Source organism: Tyto alba, unplaced genomic scaffold, assembly GCF_018691265.1.
Source record: "Tyto alba isolate M040663 unplaced genomic scaffold, T.alba_DEE_v4.0 Super-Scaffold_1, whole genome shotgun sequence".
NCBI lineage: Eukaryota > Metazoa > Chordata > Aves > Strigiformes > Tytonidae > Tyto > Tyto alba.
The window spans coordinates 19,371,851-19,387,722 of record NW_024881261.1 but is presented as its reverse complement, the minus strand read 5'-3'; the positions used below and the strand labels follow the sequence as shown (position 1 = coordinate 19,387,722).

General features: G+C 34.8%; 1 protein-coding gene across 5 annotated transcripts in view; it reads left to right on the top strand.

Annotated features, from left to right (window-relative positions):
* Positions 1-11,462, top strand: part of PCGF5 (polycomb group ring finger 5) — a 73,538-nt gene extending 62,076 nt beyond the window's left edge. For all 5 annotated transcript variants that reach the window (XM_042795949.1, XM_042795745.1, XM_042795894.1 and 2 more), the window contains one exon: positions 1,828-11,462. In XM_042795949.1, the coding sequence (XP_042651883.1) occupies positions 1,828-1,875 (48 nt within the window). In that variant the 3' untranslated portion in view covers positions 1,876-11,462. The remainder of the gene's footprint in view (positions 1-1,827) is intronic.
* The last annotated feature ends 4,410 nt before the right edge of the window (positions 11,463-15,872 follow it).

The window sequence follows — 15,872 nt, the reverse complement described above, 5'->3', positions numbered from 1 at the left end:
TCTAGAATATAACAAACCAAAACCTCCAGAACCTGCAAACTGAAGTTGATTTCCAAATTTCATTGATCAATCTGGTTCATACCTATATGAAACAATATTTCAGTTTCCTCATTGAGAATTTTGATTTGAACTGATTTCTACAAGTTATTTTGGATGTTTGAAATAATATTTTTTCTTGAGCAAAGAAGTAAAAGTTAATGATAGAGGGACACTCCCCACTATGGATGGGAGTGATCTACTGCAGTCAGGCCTACCTGAATAGTTAGAATTTTTCCATCATAGTGCATTTTATTTGTACAGTTGCCTTGTAATTTTGTTTGTAAAAACACTGAACCTCTCTGGTTTATATGGCAATTTCAGTGCGCTGACTGCCTGTGTGCACTTCCAATTAGAGTCGAGTACTTTAAGAGACAATTTATATAACCAAAGTGAAAAACACGTGAAATAGCATTTAAATAATACGGTAGTCATATCATATGCAAAAAAAAAAAAAAAAAAAAAATCAGAGACCAAGTAATTTATGATACTACAAATATATGTTTCTTAATTGTAAATGCAGACTACAGATGGTGTGTTCCCTGTCTTCTCTCCTAAATGCTTTTGCTACTGTTGAATACCTCTGGGTTTATGTTGTGATAACTCTGCACCCCAGTTTGTAAATTCCCAGCAAGTAGGATCACATTTAGTTCTGGTGATCATTTCATTACCATGGCATGTAAGGTTTATTAACCTGTATAGGTCTTTGCAGTGATATCTTTTTTGGTCACTGAAGTTCATCTGTATTTCATTTGAAGGATGCAGTAAGATATTTCTGGGTTTAATGATAGCTTCTGAAAAAATTCTTTATATTTCCAAATTTACAATAAAAAAATACCTAAATTAGCTATGTTCCTGTGTCCTGTGGCAGAGAGGTAGTTAAACTCATACAGTTGCTGAGACAGTAAGATTTTCCTGGGTTTTATGCTGTAGAAAATGTCCGGTATCCTAATGAAGTTAAGAGGAAAACATCAGATTTAAAAGAAATGCTGGCAGACTGAAAAAAAATAAGACATTTAGTAAAACAGCCCTTCCAGCAACTAGTGCCTAGGTATTCCACAGCACTTTCTGGAAACCCATCCACTCTTGGCTCACATCCTGTAACAGGGATCCAAGCAGTTGATCTGCCTTTTTTTTTTTTTTTTTTTTCCCAGTAGGAACTAATAAAAATGTATCACTAGGTCGGAAGTTAAGGAGTTTGGATTTGGGGGAGAAGTTAGACCTTATCTCTGAGAAAATCAGCTGGCATCAATTTCACCTGATTTTCTTTTTTTGGGGGGGGGTCTTTTTAATACCAGAGTAACCTGGCTTCCATTATCTGACTACTAGTATATCTATGGAACCTCTGTGTATATAAAAATCAAAGAAAGTACATCATCTGTAAATAGACTTTGGTTTAGAAAGTATAAAATTTCAAGATTGCTTTTTCTGAAACACGGCGACACAGAAATAAGTGGCATTGTTTGAGCACTCAAAGTTATATATGTTGTAAAACATAAACCATGAAATATACAAAAGCAGATATAGGAATTTTATATTAATGGCAAATAACTACAACTGACTGACTTAGAGATTAAATATAAATTTGAAGTACAGGTATAGATTAACTGTTGAAATGTATAGAATTATTTCATATAAATAAAACTGATTGTCATTTACATGTGTTAGGGATAAGCTCTGGTTATTATTAAGGCAATCTTTAATTGCATTTTCTTTGGGGGTTTTATGTATTATATTTTCATGTTTTCTTGTCTGTTTTTGTTGTTGTTTTCCTCTTGCATTTGTTTTTAGTCTTACCCTATGGTACTTCAGTATCGACCTAGAATTGACTTCGGTTAGACCAAAGGGCCAGATCCCACTGAGATGAATCCTGCACTATTTGTTTACCCATCGACAGATTGCACAATGAATGGATGTGCCTGGATTAGGGGGACACAACCAGATTTTCAGCATGCAAATAAGGACATTGTCTTTCTTAAAATCATCAGTTGCATCTCTGTTGTTTCTATTAGAGCAAGCCAAGTGCCATTCTGCTACTGAAATGTGTATCTTACGAGTGTGCTGTAAATCATAGCCAAAATCATGAAGTGTACATTCAAGATTCAAAAACTATGGAATATTTTTGCTTGCGTGTTAAAAAATTTTTCTGGTCCTAATATTGATTACACTAGCAAAATGGCAACGTGCTCATTCCATGTGGTGTTGCAGTTTCACACACTTACTATTTTACTGAATATTGTTGTTGAAATCATAGAGTACTGTACAAATAACTAAGGATTATACCTTGAAAATATTTTGTATAGAAAATATATTTAGAAAAGTGGTGATTGGTCCACTACCTTTTTCTTGATAAGCTTCTCATGGGTCCAGGTATAGCTCACTCATGAGTGTGCAACAGTCCTTTTGCAGTGAATGAAGATTATTTACCCTTAACAAGAGATGTAGAACATGGTAATTCAAAACAGTAATTTTAAATCTCCTAAATAGATTCTGCTAATATTGCTTAAAAGCATCGCAGCCTTTGTGATTGCACTTTTCTATGGTTTCCCTAAAGATTGGAATTTGGGATACTAGCTATTTTTGGACAATGGCTTCTGGTCAGATTACATTTCTTCTAATAATGCCTCCATAAAAATGAAGTTTAAAATAATGTAAATGTCTATGGGACAAATAAATTTCACTATAAGATTACAAACAAGGAAAAATTTTACATAATTATTGCCTTTCATAGTAAAAATTTCCTTTTAAGATTGGTTGCAGGTATATAATATGCTAAGACAAAAATAATACATAGCTTTAATTACATTATATATCTCTTGTGTCTCTCTGGAGTTTAGAATTCATTACAGAAATTTCCATTAGTTAAAGTCACATCATAAAACTATTTCCATAAAATTAGAGGTAACGCAATACTGAAGATAAGCAGTCTGACCAAAATAATTGTTCAGGTAATTTTTTTTCTAAGACCTGGTAGTGCTGGATAAAAAGTGATTGTTGCCTTAGGTATTGCAACCGTAATGGTTCTAGTATAGAATGTTTATTGGGGTTTCCGGTAATGTTGCAGGGAGCATAGTAATGTGTATGTTTTCTTTAGTCTTCTGTTGTCTTTGCTCTGCTTAAAAGTCAGTTGAGTTTTTCACTTCAAATTATGTGGAGATACTTATAGTTCAGTACCTTTGTGTAATTTCTACTTCATACACACCTGCTAGTATTGTAGATTACTATTTACTTTCTCATGCCTTTTGCATACAGCAAAAAGGAACCAAATCGATTTTTCAGAAGCTACTATAGAGTGAAGTAATCATTCTTAGATAGGACAAAGTGAAAAATCTATCTTGGGATCAAGTATAGAAGATAGATGCAAGGCTGTAGTTCCTTTGTAAATTTATGTTCATGTGTATTAGTATGTTTCTGTAGGAGAAATAAGCATGTTGTGGATTAAATCTGGCCCCTTTAATGTTCATAGGAGTTCTAACATTGATGATTTGAGGAATCCATATATAGTTGGGTTGAATTCTACCATTGCACTCCAAAGCCCATATGACATGCAGAAATAAAGATGCTGTCGGTAGCAGTCTGTTTAGGAAACCTGCCATTGCAGGTCAAGGTTGCACATATTGTGCAGATGCCAGTGAACCTGGGGAAGCAAAACATTCAGGAAGCTGCTGCTCCTTTCTGCAGGCATAGTGTGCTCACTGATACAGGTACTGGCTTACCCACACCGTAGATGGGAAGGGTGCACATGCTGGCTGCAGGAAGCAGTCATCTTTTTGCCCACCCAGTCTATGATGTGCTACTTGACAGAAACAATAGGATACTCCATTTGGGAGGCTATTCTCCTCTGCAGAGTCTCTAGGGAAAAATAGGTTCTTTGTGTATATAGAGGTCCTCCTCATGGAGCAGCTTGGAAGAGCAGAGCGTGCATTCTAATTGCAAATCATTCTTCTCTTTAGTATATACAGTTGTTTTGTATGGTAGAAATAAGGTATTATTTGTAAATACTTACATGCACATACAAATGACACCTTACAGTTTTTATATATTTCACGTGTTTTTATATCAGAATTTTCACCACAGATTCACTTGACGCAGAACACCTGTTTCAATTACTTGCAGTAGTAATGGTAGTACTCTTAAGCATACTTTCTGCTTGGTTCAGGGGACAATTTTTTTCTCAACAATTGCACGTTTTTGACAAATCTGAACAGACTTATTTTAAAAAGAGAAGAACACATTATTTTTAATCCATTTCAAGTTATCTTACACAGAAGTTTGCATCCATCTAACTGGGCCCCTGAAATAGGACTACTTTGTGTTGGCTTCTAAATGGCAACTAACAGAAGATTTGACTGTTAATGACTTTCTACATTCACAATTCAGAGAACTATGAATTCTCTTGATTAGAATTGGACATCAGTTTAATTCATGGTATTTTCTTGATGCAATTTAAAGATAGATTACAGAAGGCAAATCTTCATTTTAAGCATGGAAAATACTGACAGATATGATTTAATGTTCCCAGATGAGAGTCATGGCATTAAACGCATACAATCTAGCCACCTACACTTTATGCATCTCTGATTTGATGGCACAGTGCCTGAGTGCTGTTATAGTTTAATATTTTGTAGCAGTGAAGTGCCAGTGAAATACATATCTTAACTGGGCAGCTTGTATAACACAGGCATTGCCTTCTTTACTGGAAATTTCTCTGTTGTTTAGTGTGTATGTGCCATGTGTTTACAGATATGCAAATTTAATTCATTTGTGCCAATTAAGAACATAAGAACAGCATAGGAATATGAGGATGCGTGTACAGATTCCTGTGTGCCAAAGATGGGTAAAGTGAAATAAGTACCTAAGCATTCCATTAAAACTGCACCACACGCCATCCTAGAGCAGATGACTGTATACAGTCACACTTTCTGAGCATTTTCATGACAAAGCGTCACCACTGCATGTTTGTAAAGACTAGGAATATAAAATAAGTGTTGCTGCCACTGTGTTTCTATGGCTTTCCCATATTGGCAGTACCTAGCTGCAGAGAAATAAGACCTAAAATATTCTGTACTACTACCTAACCATGCTGTCTCTTTCTCGGAACATTTGGTGCTTTTTTTTCTTTCCCTAAAAGTGAAAAACTTGTATCTGCTTTTAACTCTGGGGTAACTCATTAATGAAAGACATAAGCAACTTTTTGTTGAGTTTAGCTGTGTGCTGCATTTGTCTAGTAAGAAACTGTAAGCTAGAATTTACAAATGAGATCCTCTGATACCTCAAACAATATGGAATTAGACTATTAATGAAGAAATGTATCTTCTATCATGCATTACTACACTGCTTGCAGCTAAGGGCCTAGTCCTATAAACATATTTTTATTTGGATGAAATACCAAATGAGATTACTATAGTAATCTAAGTGACTCATCACTATAGTAGGTACTGTTCACATGAAAGCTTCTGGGATTTGGGTCCTAGGAGTATGCAATGCTATACGTATATTGTGCATACTCAGCTAGCTTGCAGTTCTTATGCAAAAAAAAAAAATATAAAAAGTATTATTTGACTTTACTGAAAAGGTTATGTAAAGCAAAGTGCCTGATTATTAACACAGAATACCTTTTAAGCCCATTATTTGCATTTGGCAGAGTAATATTTGCTTCTGTATTTTATCTATGTTCTTAATATTTTCAGCAACAATATTTCATAAACATGCCATACTGAGAAGCTTTCTTTCATGAGAAACAAGCAGAAAAATAAATGTGTTCTGTTAGATAATTTAAAATCGAAAAAACCTTTTATATTCAAATTATTTCATTTTCTGCATGAGGAACCCTTGAATTCTAGATCATGGTCTTTTTTTCTCCATAGGTTCCAATAATTGGACTTTTCTCTTCTGCAGTTATCAAAAACTGTTCCAGTGTAGCTGCAGGAGAAAAAAGATTGATCACATTCCCTTTAAATGTAAACTAGGCTCTTGTTCTCCACTGCAGACAAAGCAATGGTCCAGACTCATCTCTCCCACATATAATTGTTAGGCATGACTTTGTGAGAGAAGTAAACAATTTTTCCTTCTCTGCTGTTTTCTAAAATAACAAAATAGTCCAGGGTTTAGTCTTCTATTTGAACCAATCACTGAGTTGTATTGTTCCATTTGTGGGGTTTTTTACATTTTCATATCACTGAAGACACCGAGAGGCATTCACTTCCCAGAAAAAATACTCTTGGGAGGACTTGCAACATAAGGAATAGCATCCACCTCAGCCAGATACTATGTCTGGTAGAAATACGAGAGAATAGATAGTTGTTCAAAGCCAGTCCTAAGTCTCAAAAGAAACAGATTGAGCCCTGTTTCTAGAGGGGCTATAATAAAATACTGGTCAATTACATGGACTGATCAAACTCATTTTTATCCCAGAAAATACCAAAGGCAGTTAAGACTTACATGCCTATCCACAATGAATATATGAACAGAGGTGCTTAAATCAAGATCATGGTCCAGTTTCTTCACCTGACTTATACAGGTTGAAGGCGTCTGTTTGCTTCCATCAAAAATGTATATATCATTCAGGATTTTACTTCATGCTATGTTATTTTATTATTTAGCTCATTTAAAATGTCTATTCAGGCACCCTCTGTCCTGTAATTAATTCTAGGTTCTTAAACATATTTTGCCTATTCCCATATCCCACCGTATTTCATGCCCAAGTAGAAACATCGAAGAGCTATGAAGGAGAAATTGGACATGAGGAATCAGCTCAATAGGTTTCCTTTGTCAGGCAGCTCTCATGGATTCCAGCAAAATTTTCATGGTTCTACATTTTGAATCCTTTATAGCCAGTTTGAACAAGGTAATGCTTCAACAGGGTGTTCAGCTAAAGACACTTGAGGAAGGATTGCAGTCTGCTGGAGCATGTTCCAGGATGAAATCCGAGACACAAGTGGGTTGATTTGCCCTAAAGGAAATGTGAAAAGCTTCCAACTGCTCATTTACCACTAGTTTTATCACATATGGGTAGTCCAGCCTTCAGACCTCAGCTGAAACATCCTTCTGTAGGAATGTCCTCCAAAAGACGATCTTATGGTAATATATTTTTCTTCATAAGCAGATCTACCTGTTGATTTTTTTTTTTTTTAAACTGCTGTCTATACTGTCTGTAGATCAGATTAAAACATTAGATTCCAGAATAGGAAATTGATTAATTAATGAATTCCTGACAGATTCTTCCATCCTAGGTATGTGCCATAAATGTTCTGAATTTGGGTAGCTTGCTACTACAGCTGAGTAAGGATGTTTCATTCTCTAGTGAGTAATTTAGATCCGTACAGTTCTGGAGTGTGGCAGTGAAACAGAGGAGCTCTATAGATGGGTTGGAATGTGCAGGCCACCTTTTGTACTTGCAGAAACAGATCCAGTTTGTAGGCTTAGAATGGAGGGGACATTCTGGAAAGATGGCTACAAGTGGAAGTTTTTGCCGTTACATTCATTTTAACCAAAGAGAGGCATTAGTTTGACTTGCGTGTTTATCAGAACCATTAGGCATACTTTTCTTTGAAATAACTTTTATTTGTAGTTTTAGCAAATGCTTCTAACAAGGTTAATAACATGACAGTTGACAGGATGAGGTGAACAGAATGAGGTGTGCATTTCCTTTTTCCTCATGATAGTGAGTGGAAAGCAAAGTATGAGTTGAGAGTAGCTTGCTATACAATATACAAAATTGCTGCAACAGTAAAACGTTTGTGCTGCTAGTTAACATACTGAGGTCTGTATTACAAATGAAGTTGTAATAAAGATGTTTATTATCAAAGTGCGAGGCACATATTTTATGATGCTATTCTAACCCCTAAAAATCTGTTTTGTATTTATATTGATTATAGTAGACATTGTTGCTGTTGTCTTATGAATTTTGATGCAGTAAAATGAAACATGCTTTGTTTTTACTGAAAAATATCACATACTAATTGATTTCAAATAACTCTTTGTTGTCAGATATTTAGTTTGTTCATTAAAAAAGTTCTTTTAAAATAAACTATTTTTATGGATAATCTGATTGCCTAATAGTTTTAAGGGACCTATTTAATACCAAAGGTAAAGCCACCCAGAAACTGACTTGGAATAAGGCATTGACACCTTTCTGGAGTGCAGTGGTCATGAGTTACACCTGAAATCAGTCAAGCAGAACTTTACTGGTGGTAGCTGTCTGTGTCACCAAGCTAAATGGTTAGGCACACCTAGGAGTTTCCAAAACAAAGTAGGAAAGGAAAAGAACAACAGGAGTAGCATAAAGGTTGAGTTAACGGACCTAGAGTAGCTCTTTGAGTCATAGCTCATGTTCCCGAAAAAAAGCACAAAGGCTTGCATTACTGATGTGTCTGCTATACCTGGCCTGTGAACTAATAAAAAACTTCAGTGTGCTGTCAATCCTGTAAACCTTCCAAAGCACAAAATATTCACCAAGCTACTTTTGGGTTTTCTAGTTGTAGTTCAGTGATATTTTGGAGGGTGGAAAAGACAGACTTTGAGGAATAAGAAGATATTAGGTATGTTTTACAGATTTTTATAGATATTTTTTTAGCAAATGGCGTTGCTGTCCTTGACATGAGACCATTGATTAGCAAGAAGTTGATTATTTTACTTGTGCAGAATAAAATAGAAAGAATAAAGAAATCCAAATATCTTGATTTCCTTTTCCAGGATAGTGATTAAATAAACTGGAAAGTAATAGGACAATTTAATTATTTAGCTGACTGAAATATTTCATTCTAAAAACTTACTGATCATATTTTTTTCCTCAAGTACAAGCTTCTTAGAATAAACATGAAGCAATGCATCATTTTTTCCCTTATTGCAGACTTAACTATTGAAAGGAAAATATTTTGCGTTTTTTAAAATTAATGCAAAGCCTGAATTGTTGGACGTTCCAGGCTACTGAATGGATGATGTAGAGTTACTCTCAATGGATTATTTGGGGGATGGGGGCCTAAGTGTCCTTATATAAGCTGTGATCCAAGTTATGATAAGAAAGGAGCCTATGGTGAGCAGTAATAATGTTCCAATGCTTCCTTGCATTTGATCAGTAGTTACCAGTTTTTAATATAACAGCCCTCACAGTACTTAGGAGCTCATAGAACATATTGTGATGTTTTGTTGCTAATTTGTTTTAAAATATAAAATGTTTTAAGCTTTTTGTCAAAAGTGATAACATCATATTACAAATAAACCTTTTTGTGGTTGTAAAATTTAGCTTATAAATCATTCAAATTGAAGTGAAAAAACACAGGTCATTGTTAATGACAGTCTATCCTACTATTAAGAATATATGTATTTTTGTAAAGGAAAAGCACTTGTAGATATTTAATCAGTCCAATATCTATCTATGTTAATGTTTTGGAAAAAAAAGAAAACAAAATGCTGCTTAGAGAATCACTTTTTTTTTTTTTGCTCAAATGCATTTTCTGTTGATTTATGGAATGTTTATTCTGTGTGAAGTTGTATAGTTAGTACAGCTGGGCTAAATGCATTTCTTAATTTAATCAATTGTATCTGACTATGATAATACATTTTCTATCTGATCAGAAAGCTGATTGAAAAACATAGACTGGTGGTGCTGTTTTTCATCTTTGACATTAGCCTCATCCTGCCTTATAGCATTTCTACTTCATAATGATTATTAAAAATACTAATAATTTTTTTGTGATATTTGTGTTTTAATTGATGTTTTAGGGTATATTTGGTTATTCACTTGTATTTTTTTATGCCTACAAACATTTTTACAAAATGGTGACAGAATTTTGCATACAGTATTTAAAAAACAGTTTCCCAGATGAAAAAGTATGCCAGATTAGTAAAGTTTAATACTTACTTTCCTCCAAAGGAAACTACTGCTGGGTACATACAAGGAACACGATTGCATCACTAAAGTTTCTAAGCTTTTGTACAAATAGTATTTTTTAAATTCAGAATAACTCTTTCTTATAATGTGACTATTTGCAGCCTCACTCTTAACTGTGTTTTGATTCAACATAGTGGATTAAGACAGTTTCAGGAAAAAAAAAAAATAACAAACAGTAAAGCAATGAATGTTATTAAAATACCGTAGAGAGAGGTGACTTCATTTATTTGTAGTTTTTAGTGTACATTCCAAAATGTATTTAATTATTTCCACGGGATTCTACGGGGGTCTACTCTGTGGGCTTGATGCTGAGTTAAGCTCATCAGTTTGACCTCAGTAGAGCTACTTTCTTTAATTATCATTGTAGCTACAACTTGAAACAACCCAGATTTCCCCCTTCCTCACTGAATTTCCTTTCACTGGTGGATAATATTGTTTAAATTTAGTCTTATTATGTTAACCTAGTCATTAGTAAATAAGTTTTGCAACACTGAGTGTGTACACTAGCAGTAGAATTCAGTGTTACAAACTCAGCTGAGTAAATACTTGCATAGTTGTCAAATTGAGGGAGAATTTCACTCAGACTATGAACACTTGTAATGGCACTATCTCATTAATACACATGCTTCACAATGATCTGCAAGTGATTAGGTTTTGATGTATTTTATTATTTGAATATTGTCCATTTTGATAGTTTTTGTAAAAAGCTAATTTCTGTATTAATTCATTGGAGGATAACATCTCAGAGTCCAGAAAGTAACATTTTAAAAACTTCAATCGATTTGAGCTATGACTGCAATACTGGTATTGCAGTCTTGTATCTTTCAAAGAACCAAATATGTTGTGTTTTGAAGTATTTAAAAAAGCACTGTAAATTTCACCCAGTTCTACCAAAGTAATGGTTTTTTAAATCTGTGCTAAAATCCTTAGAAGTCGAGTGTGGACCTGTAAAAAATGAGATGCCTCTGAGTTAGCACCAGTGTGCAATTTGGTAAGGGAAGTGTTGGTACTAGGGGGTTTTTGGCAAAACCCCATGGTCCTGCCTCTTGTTGTAGAGTGAAGGGTGCCTGTTCAGAGCTGCATCTACATTTGTAAGCAGATTTATTTTACAACAACAGCTCGTGCAAATCCTGTAAATGGACCTTTTAGAGTCTTGTGTATAAACATATCTGATACGTAATGATATTTCTAATTAACTACCTTTATGGCTCAGTACCAGTGATGTTAAATTGAGTGCTTCATGCTAATGTCAAGAATGTTCGCAGCACCTTTATTACAGCTGATACCAAATGACAATTTGGTCTGACTTGTATGCTGCAAGATGCCTCTAGCCCAGTTGGATTAATTTTACGAAAAATCTAGATGAGCAAGAAGTATAACTAATCTGCTTACTAGCACTGAATTGCTCCTTTCTCAAAGCAATAAATATATTCATGTTGTAACATCTGTTGTGCAGCCTACAATACGAGTTGTTTTGTTGCATTGTTTCTATATAATTTATTTTGTGCAATAAAAAATCTCTGGTTTTATCTGACTTCTCTAGTTTGTAATAATATTTGAATTAAAGCATTTACCAGCTTTATATCTTAATCATGCTATCATACTATCAACTCACAGAAGTGCAAAGTAGAAAATGGAATGCAGTGATATTTTGCCTTATGGAAAGCTCAGAAGGTACTTATATGGCCTAATTTTGTTCTCATTAATGTCATAGAGAGTATTACCATTAATTTTCATGGCTGCAAAGCCTGCCTAACACTAAAGTTGACTGGATTTGGCAGCCCATTTGTAAAATATAACCAGGTGGGTTACACAGTGTGACTCTGTGTTTGAGGATTTTTTAAAAAAATACATTTCGGTGCTAACAGTCCCATAGAGCTTCTGCCACAGTTTTTTTTTAAACTTAATTTCACTGCTTGTTATCATGTCAGCTTTATTTTTTCCTTTTTTGTTCTCTCCCTTTTTTGATGTTTTTCTGAGTTACATGGTTTCAGTACTATTTATTGTTCTGTGCACTTACCTTCTGATAACTCTTTATTATGTTTTTGAGGTTTTTTAACTGTAAGATAACATAAAATAAATGTGCATGCAAATTGGAAGCTAGAGGATACACTTATAAATGAGCCCTTGGTGTGAACTAACAATCTTCATACTATATACTGAGTTACTGCAAAGAAAAACAACGGAGGGAGAGCTGTTATTCAAGAAAACTCATACCTTTTATCTGAGTTGCTACCGTGAAACCTGCAATGCTACCACACGAAATCTGAGATGTAGTTCAGATTTGGAAATGGTAGAAAGGATTGCTGATTAAATTAAAATGACCCGAGACAAATAGTGTTTTACATACTTTTGCAAAATCCTTCTAGATGTTAGCAGAAGAAGGTAACAGTTGCTTGTGAACACAAAATGTGAAGGTGTATATATAATATATTGTAATATGTACATATGATTAAATGAAACACGTTTTCATGGAATTTGTTAGTAATGTTTCAGTTTGCTGATACACAGGCAAGGAGCAGTTGTGGCACCATTGGCTGCTATGTAACCTGTGCAGCAGAAGCAGTGCAGCCTCACTGGCTTTCTTTGAACCTTTTTTATGTTAAATATTTGACCTCCAGATTTGTCCAAAGTCATAGACTAATACTTTCCCTTCTTCTAAAAGTGTTCTTGAGACTTAGGGTTTTCCACTCAGTGGAAAAACCCCCAAATTTTACATAATGCTTCTACATAATGCTACTACATTCTTCATGAAACAGAAATTGAATCATATTTAAGTGCAAAATTCTGCTCCTAAGTAGGGAGCAATGTTTCTTCAAGCAAAATTGCCATTAAAAATGTTGGTGATTAAATTATCTTAAAGATTTACTTTGTTTCAGGTAGCTAAAAAGAAAATCATTGAGGAAGGGGGGAGGGGGGAAATGTGCATAGAACTGGTAACATATGCCTGATCAGTCATAAAACCAAATTATGTTTTATTGAAGGAGGAAGGTAGGTGGTATACAAACAGCTGCTTACATCGGGGTGCAGCATATGTATTTCCCTGTTAGAACCGTGATTCAAATTGCTTTCTAGCCTGATTATTTTTTTCTCTTTTATTTTAGAGGAGAACATGCTATGCAACATCATTATAGGCAAGAGTAATGTTTTTCAAAAGGAAAGTGATTTAGTAATCTAGTTTTCATTAAAGAAACAGAAATTTGCTGGCAGTATGTAATATGAGCACCTCATTCCAGTGGCAGACTTCCAACATCTTCATTTGGAAAGAAGACTGCTGCATTCATAATTCATAAAAGCATTGGCATCTATCCTATTAAGCTAACACAGGAAGAGAAAACATTCTTATATTCAAAAACAGTCTATCCATCTTTTCTAAACTATTTATAGGTGAAGTTCTGTCCTTTCCTGCAGTATGCAAGTAACTACAGTAAGTGCATTTATAGATACGGAAAATTATTACTATAATGAACCTATTCTTAAGAAAAGCTGTACTTAATACCAGTTCTAGAGACACTTTAAGTTCCTTGGATTTCATTTCATCCTTTGGTGATTGAAGATGCACAGCATGTATGTGTCAGTGCCCCTGTGGACTTCCAGTCCTGCTACCAGTAACCTCTACAGATTTTAATGTTCTAGTACACCCATAGAACTGGCAGAGCTTGTTACCAGCCAGTATTCTTCCTTTATTTTTTTCTGTGCATGTCTTTCTCAAAGTGGTATGATTTTATCTTGACTACTTTCTAAAAGGTGTTTTAATCCCATGCTCCTCTCTCTAAACTACTAAAAGTGATGCAGACATAAAGAGACTACTCTCTATGTTCATCTTGTCCATATGCTGCACCCAACATCAAGATTTCTGAGGATCTTAAAAAGTGAGTGGAGGACGTTCACTGCTGCTCCTGCACTTTGCTAGTTTATGATGTTGAATTTGTAAACCAGCTTATTGCTCATGAAGAACTCCCAGCAGAAAAATGGCTTTGAACTGCAGATCTAATGGTCTCTTCAGAGACAGATAATGCATGACTCATGTTAAGAAATAAATTATTTACTTGGGATATAAGGGACTACTTGCCTAATTCCACAGGACTCTCAAAATTCAACACAGTAACTTGAATCTGGTTCATGTGAACAATTTGACTGTCACCAGCTCTGATGTAAAAGAATTTTATCACTGCAAAAAATGGCACTTGTTCTAGTGTGTATCTAAGAAGTGGTAGTATAGCTGAAAATAACGGATTTCCTATTATTTTTTATAAAACCTGCTATATAGCATTGTGTATAGACTATGTCTTAGGTTTTGTACTGCATATATTGAATAGTTCTACAGATTTTCTATAGTACAGCATCCAGAATTGGCTATCTGGACAGCAGCCATTTTCTCTTAAGTTCAGGAATGTATGTGAATCCATTAAAAAAGAAAAAAGGGACGTACTCCCAACGGGTACCCCCTGTAAGCAAACAGCATCCAGAATAGCACCTGTGCTTCTGTATGTATTCTTTTTTCATCTTCAGTGTTGATTCCATTATAATGTTAAACAGCAATTTCACAGACTTCTTGAAGACCCTTCCTCTTTGTGCAGATGTTCAGCTCAGATTGTTTTTCTCTGGTAATGAAAATCTCTGGAACAAGAGAAAAAAAAAGGCATGGATCTGTACTGGTAAATAGTTCTGTAACTTACAGCTGCTAACCTACGCCTTTCTCCGTGTTCTGCTGATTGCCAGCATCTTCCTTGTTAGAGTGAAAAGGTGCTTCCAGAGTACCTTATAAATAAATGAAAGAACATCGGTAATCTGCTTGAGGTAAGAAATATGTAACTTGGTTTTCAATTTTTGAATAATTGCTATTTTGAAGAGCTCTCTGGCTAATACTTTGAGAGGATGATTGTGCATGTTCAGAGCATTACCAATCTAATTTGACATTTTTTTATTTATTTACGGACATATAAAATCAAAAATGTGTGGTCATTGTGACAGGCTAGTGGAAAATTGTGTTAATACAAGAATAAATAAATAAATAACACTATAGCTTATTTAGAGAAGTTATACTAGGAAGGATAAAATTTGCACTGTTCTTGTTTTCAACCAAAGGCTGCTATAATTTAATTTTCTATACTTGCTATGAAAACCCCAAGGAATTTTGCTGCAGCATGATAACAGCATGAAACCAAAGATGTGTTATGTAGATGCTTGATCCTATAAAAAGGCATGTGCTTAGAGAGCACTCACATGTGTAACATGCAACACGTGTACATAGGCTTTTTGTGATGCTGTTGTGGAAATGTGAATTGGCCTACTGATAGCATGTTCTCCAATTGTTTTACAGATTGTATCTAAAGAAAATCAGCTGGAAAATAGATGCCTACCATGTCAAAGGAATTGAAAGTGCTTTGTAGGTTATGTATTCAAAACATACACATGCAGGAGTGACTTTGCCATGGCAACATGGCCATAGGTGAAAGAACAGAGCAACTTAGCATAAGAAAGTAATTCAGCTTCAATGCAAGGTAAGTTTTCAAGGTAACAGTAATGTGAAGTCAGATTTCACACCTAAATCTGTTCAGGTCTCTGCCCTGACTTTGGAGAAAAGTGCCCAGAAGAACCCTTTCAGTGACTGCACATGGAGAGCTGTTTACCATCTGCATTCAGCCTCAAAACACTTATTTCTGCCTGCAGCTCCTGGCCAAGACCTATTCTACAGCTAACAAATCCTCGGGAGTAAAAGAATTCTTTCATCAGGAAACACAGAGTAAAATGCTTTATCACTATGAGCCTTAATATAGGCTCGTTTCCTAACATGGGGAAACTACAATAATTGCTGCTTAAAGAAGCTGAAGAGAAACTAAATTCTTTTAAGGTGCTCGTAATATCTGCTGGATTTTGAGGAGATGAATGTGATAGGAGAGACTACTTGTCTTTCCAAGGTAGAGGGCTGTATATTAATTTT